Source organism: Meriones unguiculatus, chromosome 4 (genome assembly GCF_030254825.1).
Source record: "Meriones unguiculatus strain TT.TT164.6M chromosome 4, Bangor_MerUng_6.1, whole genome shotgun sequence".
Lineage (NCBI taxonomy): Eukaryota > Metazoa > Chordata > Mammalia > Rodentia > Muridae > Meriones > Meriones unguiculatus.
Window position 1 is genome coordinate 61,451,032 of NC_083352.1, and position 20,764 is coordinate 61,471,795.

Sequence of the window (20,764 nt, forward strand, 5' to 3'; positions counted from 1 at the left end):
TGAATGTCTTTTGCTGATGTGGCACAAAACCTCTGCCTTCTAGATGCTGTGGTCTCTATCGCTTATGTCTGAGGCCATTCCATAAGCAAATCCCTACATTTCCAGCGGCCTCTGGCGTTATTGGAACATACTGTAGACATTTTACATCATTTCTCTTGATGCATCTCTCTGCCTCTCTCTCTTTGGTATGTAAATTTTCTCCATTTTTGGTAATTCAAAAATTACCTGGAATTCAAGTTGCCTATAGATAGCCATCTTGGGCTTTTCTCCATTTCTCCAGTTTGTGTTGTATCCCCAGCTCCTTCTGCAAGGGCACAAGACACCACCACATCTGGGTGGAGGTAACTGATTTCATTAAGGCAGGCTCACTGATATACCTCAGCAGGGCTGCCAATCAGTGCCCATCAGTGCCCCGTCCTTTGACTACCTTGCTTCAGAAGAGAGATTTCTTAATTGCAGGATATCAAATTTTGTTCACCTTTCACTGAGAGTTTTTCAAGTAGCTGTCTTCCAAGCACAAATTACTGGTGTGTGTGACATTTCAACATTTGTGGCTGAGCTTCAGGCAATGGTTTGCCTTGTATGGCGTTACATCTAGGATGCACACATCTCATGAAGCATCTAGACTATGACCAATAACAAAAATATGTCACCCTGTGTGTTTCATGGAGGAGAACAGGAAGCCTGTTCTCTGGTTGTCACGGTGTGACCTGGGAGAAACTGGCAGGGCTCTGTTTAGCATGCAAACTTCACTTATATTTGTGGCATCAAGATACTTTTCATAATTATCTATATTTCTCCATTAGTTCCCTATGTTACATTTGTTCAGACTTCTGAACTGGAGAAAATGAAACAGAAAAAAAAAAAAAAAGCTAAAGCTACGAGGTTCATTCTGGGATGTTCTAGTTCTTCTGTGCTATGCACTGCTGTTCTCCCCTGCCCCCCAATACCCAGAACACCCTGATCTTTCTTATCAATGACTCAGTGTCAAGATCTTTCCACCAAGATGTTACTGTACTTTCTATTAATGTTGAGAGTAGAGAGACCTTGGACTTTAAATTCTCCATTACTAATGTGTTGTAAATGATGTACTTGATTTACAAATGTCTAGGATGACAGGTGTGTGTGTGTGTGTGTGTGTGTGTGTGTGTGTGTGTGCGCACACACACATGCTTGTACAGGGGTGTGAAGGGAAGGAACCCAGCATGTTAGGCAAGCATTGTACTAATGATTCAGGACGTAGCTTTATAATTTTGCATCATAGAGCTGGGAGGTAATCCAGAAGCCAGCGTCCAGTGGAGTGGTTATGGTTATGGAGTGGTTATAGAAGCAATAGCAATAGTACCTCTGCTTTGAGAGAGCTGTATAGGAGGAGACTTCAAGTGCATTGAAGAAATTAGGATCTTTGTCCTTACAATTTTTTTGGTCAGCATATGCTTTCTTATAATATCTCCTGCCTCATCCATATGATGCTGGACACTACTTCTTTATGTCGGGGGGTGGGGGACAAAGAAAACAAGGGGTGGTTAAGATTCCTCGTACAGAGTTGGTTGAATGGCTTTACATCTGAGACTATCAGTCAGACATGTGGCCTTGGCCAAGAGACCTAACTTCTGTGCTTCTGCCACTTTTATGTATGGTGCAGGAAGTGATTAAGGATCACATCTTTTCATAGATCAAGAGTACTCAACTGGATTGAGTTATTGAGGTACACAATAAGCACCAGGTAATAGGTGTAACTATCAAAAGAGGAAATGAGAAGGGGTAATGATAATAATTCCAGTCCTTTAACTACTAGAGAAATATTGAGACAATATTTTAAGAGCTTTGGTCACATTCATCTCTTCCTAGCGGGGGTTTGGGGCAGGTCCCAGAGCCTCTCAGGAAATCCCCGCCTTGACTGCAGAAGGAATTGAAAGTGCATGGAGGAGAAAGCAGAGACCTTTGTTCTGTAAACGAGAGAGTGCTGCACTCTTCCAGGTGCAGCTGGAGACTGTGGTCATTGCTGGAAACAGTTACTCCTCATTCTGTGCTGTGGGTAGGTCAGCATGTGAGACTCTGAGGTAGCCTGACAGTGCAGACATGCCCTTTGCAAATACTATTTTCCATCAGTCTTTCATTTTGCATATTTTGGGGGAAGCCCAGAGGCAGGAGTGTAGCACAGATGGCAAAGAAGGACGGCAAAGCATTGGACGGCAGCTCGGGAACTGGCGATCTTCAGTGGCCAGACTCTGGGAAGCTCTGCAGTGGCTATAATGTCTTGTTGCACTGGTGCAGCTTGTAGAGTAACGTAAAATACCGAGGGCTACTGGTCCTCAGAACACAAACTGGTCCTCTGACCTCGAGAGAGAGGGAAATGGCACCTAGTAGGATCTGTACCCCCAGATCACACCTAACGTTTCAAGAGAAATGCATCTTCTGTAAGGTGCTCAGGGTGGGCCTGAACACCCCTTTGTAAAATAGATATTTGTAAAATGTCACGAGCACAGTGAGTTAAAAGCGAAACACCAGAGCTGAGGATCTGGCACAGACCCTGATTCTGCAGCCTTGGCATTGGCTTTCCAGGCTTGGCTACAAAGCGGGGATGATAGTGTTACCAGTTCTCCTTACTGAGAACACTCTGAAGATTAAATAAAAGATGAAATGTAAACAGAAGCACATTGTTCCATCACAGGAGGAGGAGGATGTAGCCTGGTTGAGTGGGCGGGAGTTTGGCTATGAGCTCAAGGCCTAGAGCCAGGGCCACACTTATCCTGACCTGCCTAAGGACCTGCTATGTTGTGTGAACACACTCTGAAGTACTAAAAATATTTATTTATTTTTATTTTTATCAGTGTGAGTATTTGCCTGCATGAGTGTATTTGCACTACACGGATACCTTTTTGCCCATGGAAGCCAGGAGAGAGTATTAGATCCCCTGGGGCAGGAATCACAGGGAGCTGGGAGCTGCTACGTGGGTGCTTGGTGTTACAGGTGGCTCTCAGGAATTCTAGGAATGCAACTTTGGGTCCTTTGCAAGTGCTCTCAGCCACTGAGCTATCTCTCCATCCCTTTTAGGCTTCTCTCAGAGTCACAATATTAGTACCACTTTGTAGGGTACTTTAAGGGCTCAGTGAAGCAGATTGTGTTATTATCTGGTAATATTTCATCTATGTCCCACATGTAGTTTCTGCACATGGGAAGTAGGTTGGGGAGCTGTGCGGCTGGTGGCACGTCATACAGGTCACCCATCCGGTTGACTCTACTAATTCTTAAACCTGATGCGGTAGCAGCATAGAGCTGCTGACTGTGAGATGGAATCAGTTGGCTGGGTCTTTTCCAGGGGTAGGTGCTGAAGATATAAAGCATGTGTGGGAGCAGTTTGATTGGTAGGTGGTCAGAAGGAAGTGGGGAAGGGCAAGGTGATCCTGATGGAGCGTGTGGTACATGAGCCAACACAGCTGAGACAGGTGAGCACTCAGAGGTGGTGGGAGCCAGGCATTCTGCAAGCTCCGAGCAAATAGCTCAGGAGACATCCAAATGCCTCATACTCTCTGGCTGCATATTGAGTAGGAATTTTCTAGAATGTGCCATGGGAATAATCATACTACCGACTTCTTCCTGTGGAACACTCTCTGCCCTTTGGATATTTAACTAGAGGCCTGCTCGGGTTGCCGAGTTACTGTGAGTCTCTTCAGGTCTGTAGATCTCTTCAGGGCAGAAATTTGGGGGGTCTGTTCTGGTCAAACCTTCATTCTAGAGAGGACTAAAATCACGCAATTTAACGCAGTAGCTATTGACCACACATACCAAGTAATTAAATAAACAAAACTGAAATCTGAGTCCACAGGCAGACTAGCTCTAGTTCAGGTCTCAATAAATACTCGTGGCTGGCAGCAAACACCTGGCCAACACAGGGCATTTCTATATGTGACTTCTATATCAGTGTGAACACAACACATGATAGTAATGCCATAGAGTGAAAATATTGATTTGGTGCCATGGGAGAGAAACACTTGCAGTAGGAAGAAGAGATAAAGGCTCTTCACATCATGACAGACTGGGATCCACTTGTCGTGGCGAATATGTGGGGAGACCAGTCACATCATATTGGACCGGGAAGCTGAGAAAAGAGAATTCTAGGCCTCAACTAGCTTTCTTTTTCCCCTTCATTTCTATCTCATCCACTAGCCAATGAGATAGTATGACCCACATTCAGGGTGGGTCACTATCCTTTCATTCATCCTCCAAGAAAACCACCATAAACTCTCAACAGGTGTGTTTTAATCTCCTGTGGATTCTGTTTCAGAACTACTGTTTTACACCAAGTCAGATAACTTCCCAGACCACTGAGTTCTCACTGATAGCCAGTGCAAGAGCATCAAAATTCACTTTGGATGTAAAAAAAATCTCTCAGCACTACCCTCAGAGCAACCTACCAGAACTTTCTTCAGTGGTAGACAAACCTGTGTTGATCCAAATAGGTCTCTAAGGAAAACTATGTTCATAAATACAGTTCTTTTACTATCTGTTCTAGTTTCTCTGTTGCTATGATAAAACACTGACCCAAAGAGACTCAAGGAAAAAAGGGTATATTCCAGTGTGTAACTCCCAAATCACTGAGGGAAGGCATGGGAGGAACCCATGGCAGGAGCCTGGAGGCAGGGACAGAAGCATGATCTAGGAGGAATGCTGCTTACTGGTTTGCTCAGTTATACAACTGCCAGGGATGGCACCAACCACAAAGGCCTGGACTCTCAAATATCAATCAAACTCAAGAAAATGTCCCCACAGACCAGCTTGATGGAGGAAATTCTTCAACTGAGGGTCCTTCTTTTGATGTGACCCTAGTTTGTGTCAAGTTGACATACTATCCTTTGTGTGTGCATGTGTGTCCAGTTACCACATGCCAGGAGTTTTGTTTGGTTGGTTTGCTTTGCTTTTACTGATTCCCAAGGACCTCAAAATACACATGGAATCATAGTCTGTCTGGCTTCCATCAAACTCTACTCATACAAAGAGGAGGAACAGAGGAGTGGTTTGTAGGGACTTGGCTGAAATGACTTTTTCTCCTTTTCCCACAGGGATCCTCACACTAAAGAAAGCAAACGAACTTCTGAGCACAGGCGTGCCAGGCAGTTTTCTGATCCGAGTCAGTGAGAAGATCAAGGGCTATGCCCTGTCCTACCTGTCTGAGGAAGGCTGCAAACATTTCCTCATAGATGCGTCTGCGGACTCTTACAGCTTCCTGGGTGTGGACCAGCTGCAGCATGCCACACTGGCGGATCTGGTGGAATATCACAAGGTGAAGCCTTTCATATGCTTAATTCACATTAGGAATTATTATCCTATAGATATATAACAACGAAAGGCATGGCTAGAAATACAGCTCCAGGGCAAGCACTGAGGAGTGGCAGTGGCACATAATCCCTGCAGGTAATGAGGAATCTTAATTGTATTGCCTTTGTCATACCCTCCTGGTATATTCAGAGACAGCCCCCTGGAGTGAGAATACTGGAGAGTCACATACTGATCACATCTGAGGTGGCCCTATTCTAGAACTCAGGCTCTGGTAGGAAAGGGAAGCTGGCAGTAGGAAAATGTCCTTTAGGATTGTCATAAGCCAATATAGCTTCTCATAAACCTAGGATAGTGGAGTGATATCCCCTGAGGAGGTAGCAAGGACATCGGCCACACAGCTGTCACATAACTCTGTGCTTTGATTGACAGGAGGAGCCCATAACCTCCCTGGGGAAGGAACTCCTACTATACCCCTGTGGTCAACAGGACAAGCCACCCGACTACCTGGAGCTCTTTGAGTGAGAACTGTCATCCAGATCAACCTCCAGCCTCCAGCTGGACTCTCCTCTGGACAGACACCTCTGAGATGGACATTTGTGTGTGATGCCAAAATCACCGCGTAACAGAGCCAACACTGAACAATGTCTGTGGGTCTTAACTGAAACCTCTCCTCTGCATAAATGTTTGAGTTCAATTCAAGGGAATATAACCTCTCCCTCATCTTCATTCTGAAAGGGAAAGGGCAAAGGTACCCATGTCATCAGCAACATACTCATAGGCTGTTACTATGTTGAAGGATATGACCATACTGACGTATATAAGATAAAAAAATAAGGGTAAACTGAAATCTTTTTTAGCAATTAAGGTGTTACTTTTTAAAATGAGTGAACTGTTGTGTGATCTACACACTCCCTTTTTGTTACTCACTCACAGGTCTCAGTCTTCTGCACCTATGAACTTTCAACTTGGCTTCAGAATGCTAGAAAAAAAAATGTCCTCACTGAGGGCTGAGATAATGTCCAAAAGACTACCCTTTCTGTGTGTGTTGGAGCCAGGATATATGAGACAGAAAAAAAGCAAGAGCCAGGTGCAAATTGAAAGAAGTTTTAACACTTGGGATGAGAGACTTCCCATGTACCAGAAGCCCACACGGTGAGAGCAAGGAACCTAGGAATCTTAGACTTTGTTTCCTCATCCTGCTCTGCCTCACTCACCTCCATCTGTGAGTAAATACATAGGATGCTGTGCGTGGCCATGTGAGGATTGGTGTCTTCATGATTCAAACAGCAGAACAGAGTAAGTGGGTAGTTTGTACACCATCTGTTGAAGGTTGGATATGAATTGTGTCCCACGCCAAAAGTACATGTGTCCTGACTTCCCTGTGCACAAATGTGAACTGATATGGAAATAGGGTCTTTGCAGACAAGATAAGTAATGTGGGCCGCCCTGAATCTAATGACTGGCATTCATAACAGGGAGAAAGATTTAGAAATAGAGAAAGAGAAGGATGAAGTCTAAGGGACCACAGAGAGGAAAGGGATGCAGCTGGCAGTGGAGGGGGGAAGGGTGGTGGTGCCAGGAATTGTGAAAGACAACAGGATGCAGGGCCAGATTCCCCCTGGAACTCTAGCAGAAGGCATGGCCTTATTCATACTTGTTTGCACCTTTATTTCGGCCTTCTCGCCTATGGTAACTTTTTACATCGGTCTCAGAAAACTAATGCAATAGTTTATGTCACCATGTGTCCTGCACAAGTTTCATAGATTTGTTTCTTGCTACACAGTGTGTACCCTCATGATAAAATAAAAGGATATGGGAATAACATCCCAAGTCATGATGCCTAGCCCTCAGACTGAGATCTATTCCGCATCATTCTTAAATCAAAATCTCTAGCCATCCTCAACCCAGCATCAATCACTGAGCATTACTGAGGTGGGGCCAACTTCTGGACAGTGACCAGGAGGCCGTGAGTCATTCAGTGTTAAGTTTGCTGGATGGAAAAACTTTGCCCACAGCCAAGCCTATGTATGATAGCTTTCTTTTAACCAAAGCAGGGTGAAGGCACAGTTTCTTTGTGTGCCTTTGTGCCATAGACCAATGGACTGAAGGAGAGGCTAGAGTACCCTCCAATGAGAAAACTTTGACATTCAGATTACAGTCAACTGTTTCTTGAAATATTCCACGTGGTTTATGTTGTTAAATTTTTATATGAATCTACCTTCTAGCTTTGTTTCCATGACTCAGCAGTCATGACATTGATGAGAATCTCTGTTCCATTCCCTTCCCTTCCCACTGTTTTCTCAGTTGTCTTCACTGGCCACTTTCCCTGTCTGCATTAGTGACTTTTCTTGTTGCAGTGGCAATAGTAACCAACAGAAGCAGCTTATGGAAGGAATGGCTTATTCTGGTTCGCAGTGTGAGGGCACAGTGCATGATGGGGAAGCCGTAACGGCAGGAGCCTGGGGCAGCTGGTCACATAGAACCCACATTTAGGAAGTGGAGAGAGAGGAATGATGAACGACAGCTCTCTCCTTTTTATTCAGTCTGCTATCCCAGCCCATGGGATGGTACAGCCCATGTCCAGTGTAGGCCTTCCTTCCTTGGCTAAGCCTTTCTGGAAATACTTTCATGAGCACATCCAGAGGTGTGTTTCCATAGTGACCCTAAATTCAATCAAACTGAAAAGATCACACATCACACTACCCACTCCTCAGCTTTATTGCATAGGAACAGTCTTTTAACTGAGTGACCTTTATTTTCCCTCCTGCTCTGAAATCATAAGGATCTGTGCTTTGTTGCTCACTGGAATAAGTAGAAAGCATCCTTCAGTCACTGATAATTTTGCAGACATTTGAGATCCCAGCACCATCCTTTGCCTAAAATTATATTGTAGGAAATAAGTATGGCTGTATCCAAATATACATGTTAAGTGGCTTAAAGAAGATTAAGAAACAACTTAATTCAGTTAACCTAATGCATGACCAGGAGGAGTAGATTTGAGTTCTGTACTGTTTTATCTTATGGGTTGTTATCAACACTTACAGGAATAAACTGTCTAGTGTTTGGTGATACATGGCCAGGAGGAATATTTGAGATTCTGAGGGCAGAAAATGGTTTACAGAATTGGGAGTTTCATCTAAATGGGCTGAGGAAGGATGACTATTCATCCTCATTGTCCTGGCTGTCTAGTAGTAGGTATGGCCTGAGGGAGAGTCCAGCTCTGGCCCTGGTCTCCTCTCTGTGTTGTCAATACTTCCAGATTCCCTCCCTTCTTGCTCAAGATTTCTTGGTTCAGGAATGTTGCCTTTAGGTTGTTGTACAAGTTTCTGATCCCAGAGGCTTAGGCCATGACACTTGCGTCTTCACTTGCGTCTTTAGCTACAGCCAAGTTCCAGCCCCTGCCCCACACTGATTCTTCTTTCCATTGGTAAGATTCTGAAAACTGCCTGCTACAGTCATCTAAGACTTTCTGGCTTTTATGTTATCATGACAAAGCCAGGTGAAGAATGTGTTAGCTTAAAGCTTACCTAGGCTAAGGAAGAACACAGGAAGAATCAAGACCAAGAAAGACCAAAGAGACAGAACATGAACAGGACCCCCAAAATATCTCAGGGCATCTATAACCAGAATTTTCTGTTTGAGATAAGGCTTTGCTGTTAGTCATTCTTTAGTCATTGTTCTAGTCTACTTTCTAGTGCTGCAGTAAACACCATGACCAAAGGCAACTTGGGGAGAAAAAGGTTTACCTCCCAATCATAGTCAGTTGCTGAAAGACATCGAGACAGGAACTGAAGCCAAGGAGAGTGAGCAGTGGTACTTACTGGCTTCTTCTGAGGCTCACATTCAGCTCTCTTTCTTATACCTCCCAGAATCACCTGCCCAGACATGGTGAGTCAGGCTCTCCCATATCAATCACCAATTAAGAAAATGCCCTGAAGCCAATCAAATGAAAGTATCTTCTTAAATGAGTTTCCTTCTTTTCTGATGACCCTAGCTTGTGTCAAGTTAACAAAAACAAAAAACAAAAAAACCAAAACTCAAAAACCAAAACCAAAAAAACATCACTACCAACAACAACAAAACTGAACAGTACAAACATGACCGGCTTTGAGGTGAAAAGAAAACCTTTGTGGCCTAAATGTTTGCAATGTCTACTTTCTACGAAGGTCTTCTTAGGGCACTAATCTAGGCATGTTTGTGACCCACACGCATATGTAGCTTGGGGTTTTCAGTATTTTAAGTACAGAATACACTAAAAATATTTATAGAATGATGGGTATATATGCTTGGGACTTCTTTGCTTCAGTTTTTGTTGAGAACATGGTACATGATTTTATTTCAAGGTGCATTACACTTGTCTTTCTCAGAACGTAGCGTCCCCCCATTATAATTGAAGCTCTTCCACAATTATGTCTTTAATATTTTTGTTTAAATTGTACTTTCCTCCTCTTTTGGAATAGCTATAAGCCACACTCATAGTTTGGGGAAAAGTTTTAAGGGACAAGGGAAGCTTGTGAAGTGTTGAGGCTGTAATAATGATCCGTACATAATACTAGCTAGTCAACCTAAAGAGAAATGGACTGGCTAACATGGATTTTAAGTGGCATGGGAAGGGAGAAATATTTTTCTAGTGATTTTGACAAAGGTTTCTCTTTCCTTGCCTTCTATTTTCCCAGTCTTCTTGTGTGTTCATCCCTCCTTTCTGCTGTGTGTTAGGAGAGAGCTGGTCATCTCTGACTTTGCAGAGGGAGAAACTGGATTTCCCATCATGTTAATTCTACGCTCCGCTCTGGGCACTCCTCAGCAACAAGTTTGTCTGCAGGATGCTGAGTAACCGGTCTATCTTTGCAGAGGCTTATTTCTGTTGCTCGAAATTAAAAACCATCAAGGGGCTTACATGATAAGATTCCTTTCCCTTTAACATATGATGAAATATATTCGATTGGATAATGAAGTAGCTTGACATCACAGAAAGAAATCCCAGCAGGCTTGGGGTTGTGTCCGGCCTATGTCCTCAGTTAGCCACGGGGAACATAGGAACAAAAATTTTACTAAAGCTGCATGAGCTCTTACTTCTAAGATGAGTTACTGAAGCCACCTGGGTTCTGCAGATTAGAAAAGAGTTATGAAGTGCCCAGCACAGTGAAAGCTCTTTAAGGGTAACCACTGTGAGCTTTCCTTTATTAACCCAGCTTATATAACCAATGGGCCGTGCCTCCTAATGGCCACTTGCCTGGAGTTTGGGGAAAAGTTTTAAGGGACAAGGGAAGCTTGTGAAGTGTTGAGGCTGTAATAATGATCCATACATAATACTAGCTAGTCAACCTAAAGAGAAATGGACTGGCTAACATGGATTTTAAGTGGCATGGGAAGGGAGAAATATTTTTCTAGTGATTTTGACAATGGCAAGGTTAACAGTAGCCACTGACAGTTGTCAAATTGTCTCAGTGGCCTAGATATTCCTAACCACGACCCCCTCCAAGTTAACACCTCCTTTTTGAGGAGACTTATGAATTTGGAGCATACTTGCCTGCCTCCCTGCTAAGTCAGGTCTGCACCCTCTGCTAATGGAGCAGACTAGGCCCATTGCTCAAGTCCATCCAAGTGTGCTGAGTTCTCCTCAGCTGAAAAGTTATTCCACTTCATAGACTTCCTATCAAGTCAAAATTCCAGTAACCCCCACCCCATCACTTTTCCCCCAACAGCCAAATGAAATGTCAATGCCTTCTCCTTGGTGGTCTTTTTCAATGATGTGAAAGAGTGCTGCACATGCTTCTCCCCCATGTCACTCTGGCTGTCCCGATAGTCCCCCTCAGACACACACTGTGGGTGTTGTCTTTGTATAACTCTATTTGAGACTAGTTACAGAAGATTAAAAACATGAAAAATCATCTCCTTCAGGCTTGGTTTACATTTACTTTGGGTGATACTCTATTTTTTGTTTTATCTTTGTTTCAAATGTTTAAATGTATTTCACATGGGTGCTAAGGTCTCAGGGGACAAGGTGCTTGTGTAGGTTTTCAGCATGGGTCGGAGGCTGAGCTGGTGGCAGATTTGAAAGCTGCAAGGGCTAAAAACTGAGGTAGAGGGAAGTACCAGCAGCGCTGTGCTTGCCTCATTTCAGCCTAAAGCGTGGCTGAAGAATACGTGTAGTTCTCCTAACCACCCACACCAGAGTCATGGACATTTGGCTAGTTCTAGCAGGGCACCCGTCCTCCCCATTCCAGTCCTTGACGGATGTTGGGGGACAATGAAGGCAGGATCATGGCCTAACTTTTTCTCCCCAATGGTGTTCTGCCATCCCAGGCTGTGACAGTCACCATTCCTTCCTATTAGCTCCTTCCTATTACCTCCTCCATGGTTTCTGTCTTCTTTCTTACTAGAATTGCCAACAGAGAAGGGCCAGGGGCTGCTGGGGTTGACCTGTGCAGAGGGCACCTTCAAAGGCAGCATTTGGAAGGTATCTCTGTAGACAGGAAATAACATGGTCTATGTGTTGGAAAAAACCCAAATCCCCCCAACCAACTGGCACAGACCCTATAACTGTTTGGCAGCAACAGCATATCCTGAGTTTTGCCAGGAAAAACAGCTTTGAATGATAATACACAGCTAGTCAGAATGTATTCTCAGGGAGCTCAAGCATCTATGTGCCCAGGAGCAAAGCATACCTGCCCTCCTAAGGAACTCCCAAGCTCATTATCTCATCAGTAACTCTCAGGAACAGTTTCTCTTCAAACAGGATTTAAAGGGGGAGGAGCCTTTTCCTCCCTTTGACCTTCTGTTTGAGAGAGACTTTAAATCTCACCTCTTCCAGATCCTGACTAAGAGGCTGATCGTGAGGCTCGCATCTCAAACACAGTCCCAGCCCAGCTCATACACCGAAGCTGGAGCTATGCAGGTGTCTGCACTGTGCAGCTCGTCTTAGTTTGCTGTGTCAACAAGTTTCATTCCTCTGTGTTTCTTATATGGGGCTAGAGAAAAGAAACAGTGAAAACAAGACACAAAGGGCACCGAGGTTTGGACTTGCTGCATGCAAACTTCCTTCCTGTGGGCTCTCACCATCTGGAGCTCCCCAGGGTGGAATGATGACATCTGAAGCCCCGAAGCCAGTCAGTGTCTGGGCCAGTCTCTTAACAGTTCTTGGCTTCAATTGTCTGCACCTGGAAGTGGAAATCTTGCTATTACTCACCTTAGAAGTTATTCTTAATGTAAGATTTTTTTTTTCTAAGCTGTCTCATCAACCCTAAATTACTGAGCACCTAACTGGAATTGAATGGTAGCTATGTGTTATATTTTACACTCATACTACATCTTTTCTTTCACAAACTTTTTAGAACAACAAAACAAAGGATAAAAGTCCACAATGGCTTCATAATCTCAAATGGATGGCTTACAGTGAACTCCTGATTATGCCCAAGATGTGTGGGCCGTACTGAGAAGCTCAACACTGTCCAGAGGCATAGTGTGTAAACAAAACAAATCCTATGTGCTGGCCAGATCCTAAGTACTGTATCTGCATTGACTCAGCCAACTCTGAAACGATTATAGACTATAGTTGTGATTGCATTCATCATGATAAAAGGAAGAAACTGGCGTTCATAGAGAGATGGAGGTACTCCTCTTAAACCCTTTAAGCTGCAAGTGAAAGAACAAGAACTTAGGTACTGGTGGTCTCAGTGTAGAAGCCATAACAGCTACCACATGCTCCCACCCCCTGGTATGAATAGATAAAATCATAGAGGGCTTTTCCTGAAACAAAAAGTCTGGGAGCTACTTACCTAGTGTGGCAGAAGGCAGGTGTCCACACTTACGGATCCAGGCGCTGGAAAGTAGAAGACTGGAGAGATCCAGCACAAGGCGGTGAGGTATGTGGCTTGGAATCAATATTTGTTGACAAATATCTAACAACAGGTTGGATTGGGGTGGTGGCTAGAGGTTGTGAAGCCTGATCTGTCGCGTTAGCTGCTAGTTCTCGTGGTGTAAATGCTCTGATTTACAAGGTTCAACCTGCCATCAAAGAAAGTTCGGAAGAACAGCCAACAGCTCACACAACAGCAAGTGGCAGTCTCAGTTGGGACCATAAGTATATTAGAAGGTAACTAGACTGTCGTTAGGCAACTACAGAGACAAGAAATAGACAAGTATTCACAAAGCTTAAAGGGGCCCTGGACAGGCTAAACATTTGGCAGTGTCCTTTCTTTGCAAGAGGTAAGAGACCTAAGTTCTTCAATCAGTTTCTTTTTGCTTTCCTTTGCTAAGTTTGAATTTCAGCCCCTTAGTTAGGTGTAGCAAGACCTCCCTAACCTTCATTTACATAAGGTTGGGGTTAGAATTTCCTCTAGGTGGACAGGAAGAGAAAAGAATTAGGAAGAGTTCAGAGGACGAGGACTAGATCTTCTTCCTCCAAAGACTTCACCTCCCTGCTTTCTACCGCCATCAATTATGAATGTCATAAACTATTGATTAACAAAGTATGAATGTAATAATGAAGTTGGAGATCCCAGGACCCACTCATTCCCCATGAGTCCATCTACTGACAGCCACACCTTTAACAGATGAGGCTTCAGAGGACATTTCAAGTTGCAACTGCAACTAAGCTAAACTTGAAAAGAAAAAAAAAGCTTATTATAATTTTCAGTTACCCTCAAGTGACTTTTGAAATTAGACTTTTAAAAATTATGATAATTTTAAATTTATGATAATTTTCTCAAACTATCATACAAAATAATGGACTTTATGATGGACCCTCAGTGTGTTTGCAAATATTGAGTGTCTTTTTCCGTTCTCACAAGCATTATTTCTTTATTTACTTTTTGTCTCTCACTGACCTAGGAGCATGCTGTTTCAGCCAGCTAGACACAAGCTCCCAGGATACTCCCATCTTTGCTTTCCATCTTTATAGTGTTGGGGCTAAGGGAGATCTGAGCCTTCTGTTTTCACCAACTGAGCCTTTTGCCTAGTTCCCTCAGCAACTGTTGAAACAAATTCTTAGCCAGTTGTGCTTGTATACAACTATAACCCAGGCACTCGAGAGTCTGAGGCTGAACGAGCACTGTGAGTTTCAGCCCATCTGGCTGAAGGTGTGACCTTGTCTCGGAAAACAAATACAAATCTTACTCAGTGTCGTGGGCATCTGGAACATACACTATGAACAAGTTCAAAGTTGATTATCCTGAAGTCATCTAGGGACTGCAGCACCAAGAGACATCTGGGTCTGTTTAATTCAATGCCTCTGTTCTTGGGAGATCTCAGCCCCTTGACTCTGTGACAATATTAGCAAGAGTCAGTCACAAGTCCATCAGGACCAGTATTGGGAAACAGCACAGGCCCTGAAGGGCTCTAAAATCACCAGAGCATGTGAAAATCACATAGGAAGCATGTAAAGAAGTTTCAGAAGTCATTTTTCAATTTCATCTAACTAAAATTTTTTTCCAGTTTTTCATTCTGTCTTAGTGTGTCTCAGCCAGGGGTCATGTTCCCATTTCTTTAGTATTTGACAATGACTGAAGACATTTTGGTTGTCAAACGCTGAGTGGGAGATGCCCCTGGCTTTCAGTGTGCAGAGCAACTGTAGGGATGTTCACAGGACAGTAGGGATGGACAGATGGACTATAGGGATGTTGCACAGGCTAGTCCCTTCCCCCACCAAGTGATCAAGCTCCAAATTTCAACAATGCCAATGCAGGGAAGACCTGATCTATGCACAAAAGAATTTCCTCAAACTCAAGACATGCATTCTTATTCCAGGAAGAAATCAAACTCACAAATTTTATTGGCTGTGCGATGCCACCTTTCATTCACGTCTTGTGTTTTAATTAAATTTTATAAACCACCAGTACAAATCAATACAATGCTTTTTTTTTTTTTTAAACACACAGCTTGAGTGTTCTTAAAGCAGTTAAACAATGAGTTCACTGTGGGCAAACCGAAGGCACGGAGACAGGAGCGGTGATTAGCTCATGCATCTGGTGCTGGCTAATAAATCAATAACTTGCACAGGGGTGTAGAAACCACTCACCGTTAACCATATTTATTTTTTTAAAAAGGTTTGAAGTTGTAAGAAAATGCAAGCCTCAGGAGCTTCTTGGCAACCAAGTAACATTGCTTAGTTTAGAAATAAGTTTCTTCCCCATAGCCGGGAGTGAGTGAAAATGTGGCAGAACCTTCCATCTCGCTGGACTGATGGATCGGTCTTCTAAAATACATGTATATATTTCCTGCATTTTCTTCTCATGGAAGCCAGAGACCAGGAAGAGCACCCTGCTTTGAAAAGCGATTGTTCGGTTCATAACTTTGGTTTATTCAAACAGGTAAGAAAGTGGTCCCCATTTCTCCAGAGGAGAAAGTATGTTCCCTAGCAAACACACCAAGGCCTTATTAGTGCCCTTTTTTATCAAGGTAAAGGTGTCTTCTCCTTTCTCCAGACAGACTTAGATAGCTTCCAGATCCCTTTCTCTCTGCAGTCCCACACGTAGCCTGCCGGTGTCTGAGTTTGGCGAGTCCTCAGATCTGCTCCCAGATGTTGCACCTGAAGGGGCTCACCACACACGTCTGGAGATGTCCTCTTGGCAGCCGTGGTGGTGCACGCCTGTAATCTCAGCACGCATGCTGCTGAGGCAGGAGGATCCTGGTTTCAAGGCTAGCTTAGGCTCTGTGTCAAGACTGTCTCAAGTAAACAAACCAACAAGAACAACAAAAAATAAAAACAAATCTTAAGAGTCAAAAAAGTGTATATATTACAATGTGCTCCTACTAAGGCTTGCAGTAGGTTGTTAAATAAGCATAATACTCACGAGCAAAAAAAAAAGTGCATTTTTAGAATAGATGTGACTAAAAGATAACGGAGAAGACAGGGTTACTTTTTGGTTAATACTGGGGGATGACAGTAATGCCATGGTTTGCTTCCAGGTCCCTTTGATTTTGCTGTCTCCCGCAGGACGCTGATGTCAGATTACCACATTTCGCACAGTCCTCTGCCTTCTCTGAGACTTTGGTAGTCCTGGGTACCAGAGCCCTTTGATGTAACCAATCCTAAGAAGAGGAGCCAGTATGCTTCTGTCTCATTCTCGTAAACTTTTTACAAAACTGGTCTGAGGTTGTGAATATTTCAGTGAGCAGGGGCAGGAGAGTTTTGCTGTAAACACAGCCACAGTCACCGTACACAGAGCCAACAGAAACCAGAGCCTCTCTCCTTTCATTTCTGTTCCTCATCAGTCAGATTCTGGGTTGCCCCTTGTGGAAGTCTATACCTTGTTGTATCTACCTTTTCAGGAACTGCCAAAGGCAAAAGATTTAACCGTGTCCATTGATCTGTTCCTGGGAGATCACGTCTTTTTACTGCTGGCTCTCTGCTTCTGCTTGCGAAGGTGAGCCTCTATTTCATGCCGGAAGACAAGCATCCCCAGCTGCCCGTGGGATGCCTCATTCATAGCCTTGGACTGCATGCACATCTTGTACTGCTCAGGAGTCAGTTCGTCCATACAGTGCTTCTCGTGCCAAAGGTGGAAAAGTCCCCGCACGGGTGTTCGCACCACTATGAGGTTGCTGTGGAGATATTTCCGGTACAGGTGCACGTCTTCACCGCCCCAGCCTTTGATATCCAGGTCAAATCCACCTGTGGGAACACACCGAGCTAGTGAATCGTGTGGCATGCACTCGGCTTCCAGGGACTTTTCCTCAAAAGGCATGGGTGTGTGTATGTGTGTGTGTGTGTGGGGTGCCCAGGAAGATAGCTCAATTGGTTTAATGCTCTGCTTCGTAAGCACGAGAAACTAAGTTCAATGCCCCAGAATACTCACTGAAAACTTTCTTAAAGCCAAGAGTAGACCCTAAAAGGGTGGCATGAATGAGGGAGGCAGAGGCAGGTGGCTGACGGGGGCTTGCTGGCCAGCCAACCTAGCCTGCTTGACAAGTTCCAGGTCAATGGACGCTCTGTCCCCAAAATAAAACTGTGGACGACACCTGAAAACTGATATTGGGGGTTTCCCCTGGTCTCCACTCCACCCCCATCCACATGCTATGGAGGTATTCATGGAAGGGGCTATTTGAAGCACCATGCATCCCAGTTTCCGGTGCCCGTGTGTGCTACGCTATGGATGGACGTGGCCATCAGATGATCTTTGTGGCTGACAGTGCAAACTTCTTCACATGACAAGCCATTAGGCAGGATCCTAAGACCTGGGCTGCTTGGAAGGGCCACCAGCAGTACTAACGAATAGCCCTGGCCCAGGAATAAGAGTTTCCAAGGTATCCCTCCTTTTGAACTTGACACCTTACAATTCAAACCCTGTATTTCCGTCTGGGTGTGGCACACTTCTGCCACAGAACAGACTCAGGGTTTGTGGGGTAAATGAGTTAAATGGGAGCTTGGTGTAGAAAAAACACTCCCATGAAGGAACCTTTCCTTTCCTAGATTACAGCAGCTCTGAACCTTCCTGTGCACGCTTCCGTAGGCTGCTGGCTCGTTTTGAAGGGCTCTGCTTTACAGCCAGTTCCGAGGCTTGCCCCGAGAACTGCATATTGGTCTCCTGCCAAGGCCAGCCCCTGTCAGACTAAGTCTCCTTGGTAAAGTTTGACATGCCTTTTGGATTGCTTTTCTTTTTGTTTAGCCAGGGTCTCTAGTGGCTGTGGCTGACCTTAAATTCACTGTGTATACAAGGTTAACTTGAACTCCAGATCCTGCTGCCTTTATCTCCCAAGTGCTTGGATTACAGGCATTTACCACCATACCCAGAAGCTGATTCTTTCTTAACCTAAAGCCTATCCCAGAGAGAAGGGTTCCCTGGCCCATCAGATCGCAAGTCAAGGTTTTGGATCCATCCCTTATTTTCCCAGCTATGCATAACCCAGCTCACACATCATCACCCACTTGCTGTGAGGCCCCAGGAAGGAAACCCCTTTGCCTCTGAGCACTTTGCTCTTTTCTGCTAAAACCTATGGGTCTTTCCTTCCTGAATTCTGGAATCCTGTTGGCAGGTGCATATATGTTTATAAATGTGCTCACTTAAGCTTCTATGCATATGCGTGTGCCTGTGTACATTTCAGGTGTGCCTATATGTACATATATATGTATGTGTATGTCTGTGTGTGTCTGTGTACATGTGTATGTGGCTATGTGTGTATATAAGCCTCTGTGATTCCACGTGTGTTGTGTGTATGTGTTCATACATATGTGTGTCAGTGAGTGCATGTGTATTATACCCACGTCTACCTCTCTGTGTTTACGCATGTCTGTGTGCTTGTATATGTGGACATGTTCACAGGTGTGTTTATGTTGATAGCAACTGCCTACTCAGAGATTAAAGTGACGAATGGGACCTTAATAAGGAGCATCAGAGTGAAACAAATCTTCTTTATATGTGCTTTTCCCAGACTGCCTTCTGCTTCCTCACTGTCCCTATTAGTGGGCTCCACAGCAAGAACCCACAAAGGAGAGGCATCACAGAACTTGCTTGAGTGCTGCCGTTTTAAAACTGAGTGGTACCAGGTACACGTGAGAGGGGCTGGTGTATATGACAGGGTCCCAAGTGTTGCTACCCGTGACCTGAGGAGCAGCACTGTTTGTGGAAATGGCAGCAGCTTTACTGGGGGGAACACAGAGTTTCTCCTGGCCTGAGGGACAGCGGCCTCCAGGTGGCAGTAGACACAAAGTTTTATCTCACCTATGTTGATGAAGTCTGACCGGTACTGACAGGTCATCCCAAATCCAAAGTCCCTCCAAAACCCAGTTTCCTTCTTTATGACCTGCAAAGGGAAAATAAAATGTCAGGGAGAATATACAAAACCAGTATTCACACACTTAGGTGAGCCATGGTCAATACTGAGCCCCATGCCAACAAATAGGCAAGATGGAGGTGTGTGTGTGTGTGATTGTGTGTGTGTGTGCGCGCATGCATGTGCGCACACCCACACACCAAAGGGAATTACAATAAGCTAAGTCCAAAAAGGGGCTTTGTGATTTTTGGCACCTCTGGCCAGGATGTTTCTAGGGTGTAGGCATAAAAACATGCACACACACTCTCACACAGAACCAAAAACAATCTCAAAGAGCAAGTTCTTTGAGCAGTGCCATGGAAAAGCCACCTACGTGTCTGGCCTGGTCCCAGTGCCAGGGAGAAGTGAGGTCAGGCCCCTCACACAGGCCTGGGAACGGAGCCAGCAAAGGGCTCAGGAAGTTGAGATGAGGGCTTGGGAACAGTGTGGAATTCACAGGCCAACAACCGGGAAAGAGCAGAAATGCCCCAGAGAGATCCCGTTGTCTCTGGCCCCCACTACCTCAGGCTGGCTGAGGAGATGGTAGGTCTAACGGATGAAGCTACTCCAGGAAGATCACGCTGGAAGTGCCAGCCTGCAGTGTGGCCCAGGGCCCCTCCCAGCTGTGATGGGGGAAGAAAACAGAGCAGCTTGGCTCTGCGAGGTTTAGAGAAACTTTCCATCAGAGAAAGTTTCCAGCAACCACGCTGAGGTAACAATACATAAAAAATATGTATTCGCATGTACACATGACCCTCACATATACACACATGCATACACACAGACTCACATATGCACAGGCATACACTATACACACACAGACACATGCACACACGTACTCACATACAGGCATACACACACAACTGCACATACACTTGCTCACATACATACATGCACACACACACACACACACACACACACACACACACACACACACTCTCTCACTCTTTGTAGTTTCCCATAGGTGCTTAGAAGATAGACAGTCCCCTTGCTTGTGGGAGTGAAAGGGATGGTAGGAAGGTCTCTACCCGGAAGCCTGGCTGTTTGGTGCTCATTTGTAACAGTTCATTAGAAAGGAGAGGCAGCCTGCCCCAGCTCCACTGCCACCCTTCTTTAAAAAAAAACTTACTCATTGTGAGTTTTGCATTGTGCACCCCTGCCCCATTCATCTCCCCATTCATTCGTACCTGTCCTCTGCCCTTGCAACCCCCTCCACCGATAAATAAATAAGTAAATAAATGAAATAAATCAAAACCAACAACACAAAGCATAGAAGACATCTTGCCACAGAGGCGGTCGTGTGTCACAGTGTGCCCCGCAGCACATCCCTCTGCGCACACATCTTCACTTGCAAATGTTTCTTGCAGTGAGTCATTGGTCTAGGTTTGGGCCCCTGGCTTCTCTACACCATCAACACTGGATTCTCCCCAGGACTCCTGTCAGATATCCTGTTGATGCCCTGTGTCACAGAGATCCTACAGCTTTGGCTCTGCAGGACCGGCCCTTTCACACGCTCCAGCAGTTCATAGATGGGGTAGATTTTAGGGGTGGGCCAACTGAGAGCCCTCAATCTGGGCCTGGGTAGTAGCTGAGCTAGTTAGCCCATCAGCTCCCTGAACCTGAACCACCAGTGTGAGCTCTCCGGCACTGCCCTAGTACCTCACCCAAAGCTGCAGCGGGCAGGGAGCAGGCTCAGCTCTCCCACTCTCACAGAGGTACTGGCCACTCTTTT

At 44.8% G+C, this 20,764-nt stretch overlaps 2 protein-coding genes across 13 annotated transcripts in view; one reads left to right on the plus strand and one right to left on the minus strand.

Moving 5' to 3' along the window:
• Nucleotides 1-11,171, plus strand: part of Sh2d4a (SH2 domain containing 4A) — a 70,270-nt gene extending 59,099 nt beyond the window's left edge. Inside the window, exons 8-9 of the mRNA XM_021637983.2 lie at nucleotides 5,064-5,284; nucleotides 5,710-11,171. Coding sequence (XP_021493658.1) covers nucleotides 5,064-5,284; nucleotides 5,710-5,802 — 314 coding nt within the window. The 3' untranslated portion in view covers nucleotides 5,803-11,171. The remainder of the gene's footprint in view (nucleotides 1-5,063; nucleotides 5,285-5,709) is intronic.
• A 3,876-nt stretch (nucleotides 11,172-15,047) lies between these two features.
• The window catches only part of Csgalnact1 (chondroitin sulfate N-acetylgalactosaminyltransferase 1), a 349,122-nt gene continuing 343,405 nt past the window's right edge, over nucleotides 15,048-20,764 (minus strand). For all 12 annotated transcript variants that reach the window (XM_060381889.1, XM_060381884.1, XM_060381887.1 and 9 more), the window contains 2 exons: nucleotides 18,942-19,023; nucleotides 15,048-16,894 (listed from right to left, as the gene is read on the minus strand). In XM_060381889.1, coding sequence (XP_060237872.1) covers nucleotides 16,605-16,894; nucleotides 18,942-19,023 — 372 coding nt within the window. In that variant the 3' untranslated portion in view covers nucleotides 15,048-16,604. The remainder of the gene's footprint in view (nucleotides 16,895-18,941; nucleotides 19,024-20,764) is intronic.